Here is a 3,700-nt window from a genome sequence, read left to right as displayed (position 1 = left end):
GTAAAGTAGAATATTAAATTACATTTGTTTTACTTATAGCACTGAAATAAAATTTAAACAAAATTCCTCCCTTTGGAATTTCTTAAATTTGATTGATTATTTTAATTTAATTTTAATTCATAAATATTTAACATTTATTTATAAACATAACAAATAAACTGATATTTATTCTGCTGATGTTTTGAATATAGAGCTACTTATTGTAAAGTACACAGAGAAATAACTACTTCCGTTTACAAATCAAATTTTGATTCACTTTAATTACAAATGATAATGAAATTGTTATAACCATTCTGTAAAAATTTTACACAAATTTCACTTTAAATTCCAATATTTTAAAATTATTTTATTTACTTTGTGCATATTTATACTCTGTTCACCAATGTTGTATAAATTTGGGTACAAAAGGAATGAGATTGTTTTATCTCATACACCCCAAAGTTAAATTGTTTAAAAAGATATTCTCGGGAAAATATTTGCACATCACAGTATAAAAATAAATATCCTATATATTTCATTTTAACTGGATTAATGAGAAGGAAACACTGGCTGATTGTTACACTTGGGTTGCTAAGAGACCAGTCTTTTTGTGATGTCACAGCCACTCAGGTTGAGAACCATGTTGATGGCCTATCAGTTTAACTGTGCAGGCCTGCTTAAGCAGCATTTGAAGCTGCACTGCTCAAAATCATGCAGATTAGAATAGTAGCTGTAGGAAATGTTATTTGAGATGGCACATATTTCTTCAGAAATTCAAGATGTGCCTCCTAAAGATGGACCAACTGATTCAGGAAACCCCGGTAGATCTCTATCGTGTGATCAAACATTCTCTGGGGACTTGGACTTGAGGTGTATGATTGAAGAAAATGCTTTTCAGACTTTGTCTGAAAAATCCTTGATAAAAAGACCATGTTACACACATTGTGTCTTGGAACCAGATGAAGATAATGATTTTCGTTCTCTGACATTTCCAAGAAAACTCTGGAAAATGGCTGGGAGTGACCAATTTAAATCCATCTGGTGGGATGATAATGGAACTTCCATAGTTATTGATGAAGATGTCTTTAAGAAGGAAGTTTTGGGAAGAAAGGCCCCTTTCAGAATATTTGAAACTGGAAGTATGAAAAGTTTAGTTAGACAGCTTAACCTTTATGGGTTTAGTAAAGTGCGGCAGAAATGTCAAAGATCTGCTTGTCTAGTTGACTTTCTGGCAGAAGAAAAAGAAGCCTCTGTTTTAAGCAAGGTATACACAAATTTTAGTTATGACTTGGTAACTTATGTATAAAATTTTATTTTGTAAATCAATCTATGGTAATATAAATGTAAAGCTAGATTTTGAAAAGAGTATAAAACTACAAATGCTAAAATTCTTTATTTTTTCTAAAAATGAGGACAGTGACTTAACTCTTCAAGACTATGAGAAAGTTTGCTAGCAGCTATGAATCTTATCAGAAATCTAAGTGAAGGTATGAAAGCTGCTTTTCAAAAGTGGCATTCACCGTTACTGCAAACACTAAATTCTTTAATTTGATGACTATACTATTTACATGTGTATTTTCCAAATAAGGAACTTCAAAATATCGTCAGCAATGTTCATATTTTGATGATATTATCTTTGCATACTAAACATGAAATCTGAGGTTTTAAAGTTAAGGCTTATTGTAGTTATGTATTTTGGTTTAAATTATTACTAAAACCTTTCTCCTTTAGTTGTAGCTGCAGTTCTACCATAATCCAAATTTTAAACGAGGCTGTCCTCAGCTTTTAGTGAGAATAAAAAGAAGAGTTGGGATTAAAAATGCCTCTCTGGTGTCTTTATTGGCTCGAGATTTCAACAAGAAGCACTTTAAAGGAGGAAGTAATGTTGGTAAAAATAATTCTGATTTTGTGGCTGACACTAGTGGAGAAAGTGCATTTTTACCTTCTGCAGATTTAAACATGCCTCTAATAAGAAAGCCCTCTATTGGCCACATAATTTGTGATAAAACTACCCCGCTCAGAGGTGATTTTTCTCCTCCATCATCAACGTCAGTTAGACCACCAGAAAATATTGCAGTGGAACAACTAGCTATTTTAAATCAGTTGACCACTGTCCACGGGCACTCTCAAAGCAGCTACACTGAAGCAAATGGCCGTGTTGTGAACTTCATTACAACTACAACTTCTACTTCTCAATACAGCATTTTGTCCCCCTTACAGAGCAATTATTTTGGACTGATGGTGGAGCCTTCTTATTTTCCAAATAGATATCACAACATATCTGCCAATGAAGGTCGTTTTTGTAAACTTCAACCTGTGAGTAACCCACGGTTTCCAGTGCCAGTGATAGCTGATACATCAGCTACTTCTATTTCAAGGCCAACTCATCAGACATCTTCAGTTTATGAACGTCATCCTAATTACAACTGAACTACCAGAGGACTACCAGGTTATGCATGATAACAAAGATTAAAATTGATGTTTGCAAATTTTGACAAATATCTGCAATTTTCTTATTTGAACAATAAACATAGAATTGTACTTTATTATCTTTATTTTTTTAAATAGAGATAAGAGTTAAAAGTGATACTAAGTTACCATTTAAAGAAAAAAAGAGATATTTGTTTGATATGATCATTTGATGGAACAACATGAGTGTAAATTTAAATAATTTCTGTGAGGAAGAAGAGAAAATGGAAGAATTTGGAAAAAGACTAAAACATGGAGAGAGGGAAAATTACTTAGTGGTTTCTGGTTCATCCTGAAAAGTATTAAATGTGTTAAGTTAGGTTATGTTGGAACAGGATGAAAATGCAGGAACCGGCCCAGGGATCATGGTCTTTATTATGTCATCTCTGGTATAATAAAAGTCACATGATATAGTCTCAGATGGTACATTCAGCATGTGGTAAAATTTAACAAAGAATTTTATCTATGGTCTTCCTTGTGCTGTTTTCTAAGCATTCCAAATGTTGCTTTATTTTTCTCCACTCAAGAGTCTGCACTATATTTTTAGAGTGAATATTTTAAGTTACTTTTATGTTCCAGCCAAACACAAGCTTACATCTTCAGGGTTGCACTTAATACTTTTCCAAATCTAAGCCCACAAACTCATCTTGGTTTAGTCATTTCATTATCGATCTGGCATCTGACTAATTTGGCATATCTTTATGTTTCACTGTTTCTGGAGATACATCCAGGCAAATGCTTATCAACCATATTAAATCCAAACTCACAACTATTGCTCCAGCTTATCCTTAGACTTAGAATGTCCTCCTTTTACCTATTTAGATTTCCCCAGTCTCAGTACAGAAATCACCTCCTCTAGATATTTTCTGTCTATCCTCCTTTCCTTGTCTAACTTGGATACCAGCACAGTAAGCACAGCTCATGCCACAGGATGCATTTTAGTATTTAGTGAATGAAAAATACATGTTAACTTTAAGCAAAATCTACTTTCCTGAAACAACAAAACTTTCATCGTTTACAAACAGTTTCATTATGGTCTTTATTCTTCACCACAAACTAGCTCTTTTCGTAGCCCAAGGCTAGTCACTCAAGACTGTAATTGGAGATAGGTACAGGAGACAAAGTATTATTTTCTTCTTAATTCATGCCTCCAGAGACCTAAAGCATTCCATTCTCATTTGCTGGATTTTTTCCTGTCTCTTCATCACCCACCCACCCCAAAATAGCTGATTCTCTTCCCCATACCAATAAC

General features: G+C 33.4%; 1 protein-coding gene across 1 annotated transcript; it reads left to right on the top strand.

The window, feature by feature from the left end:
- The first annotated feature begins 637 nt into the window (after positions 1-637).
- LOC140693042 (heat shock transcription factor, Y-linked-like) lies at positions 638-2,525 on the top strand. Its single transcript, XM_072957162.1, has 2 exons — positions 638-1,243; positions 1,717-2,525. The coding sequence occupies exons 1-2, from the start codon at positions 719-721 to the stop codon at positions 2,407-2,409; spliced, it is 1,218 nt and encodes a 405-aa protein (XP_072813263.1). The 5' UTR covers positions 638-718; the 3' UTR covers positions 2,410-2,525.
- The last annotated feature ends 1,175 nt before the right edge of the window (positions 2,526-3,700 follow it).

This window comes from Vicugna pacos, unplaced genomic scaffold, assembly GCF_048564905.1.
Source record: "Vicugna pacos unplaced genomic scaffold, VicPac4 scaffold_19, whole genome shotgun sequence".
In the NCBI taxonomy this organism is placed as follows: Eukaryota; Metazoa; Chordata; class Mammalia; order Artiodactyla; family Camelidae; genus Vicugna; species Vicugna pacos.
The sequence above is the reverse complement of the archived record's forward strand: the minus strand, read 5'-3'. Positions and strand labels throughout refer to the sequence as shown.

Excerpts from the sequence above, each read along its gene's own strand:
- LOC140693042 (XM_072957162.1), top strand. The coding sequence starts at position 719 with ATGTTATTTGAGATGGCACATATTTCTTCAGAAATTCAAGATGTGCCT. Across the intron at positions 1,244-1,716 it reads AAGCCTCTGTTTTAAGCAAG|CTGCAGTTCTACCATAATCC; the intron begins GTATACACAAAT and ends CTTTAGTTGTAG.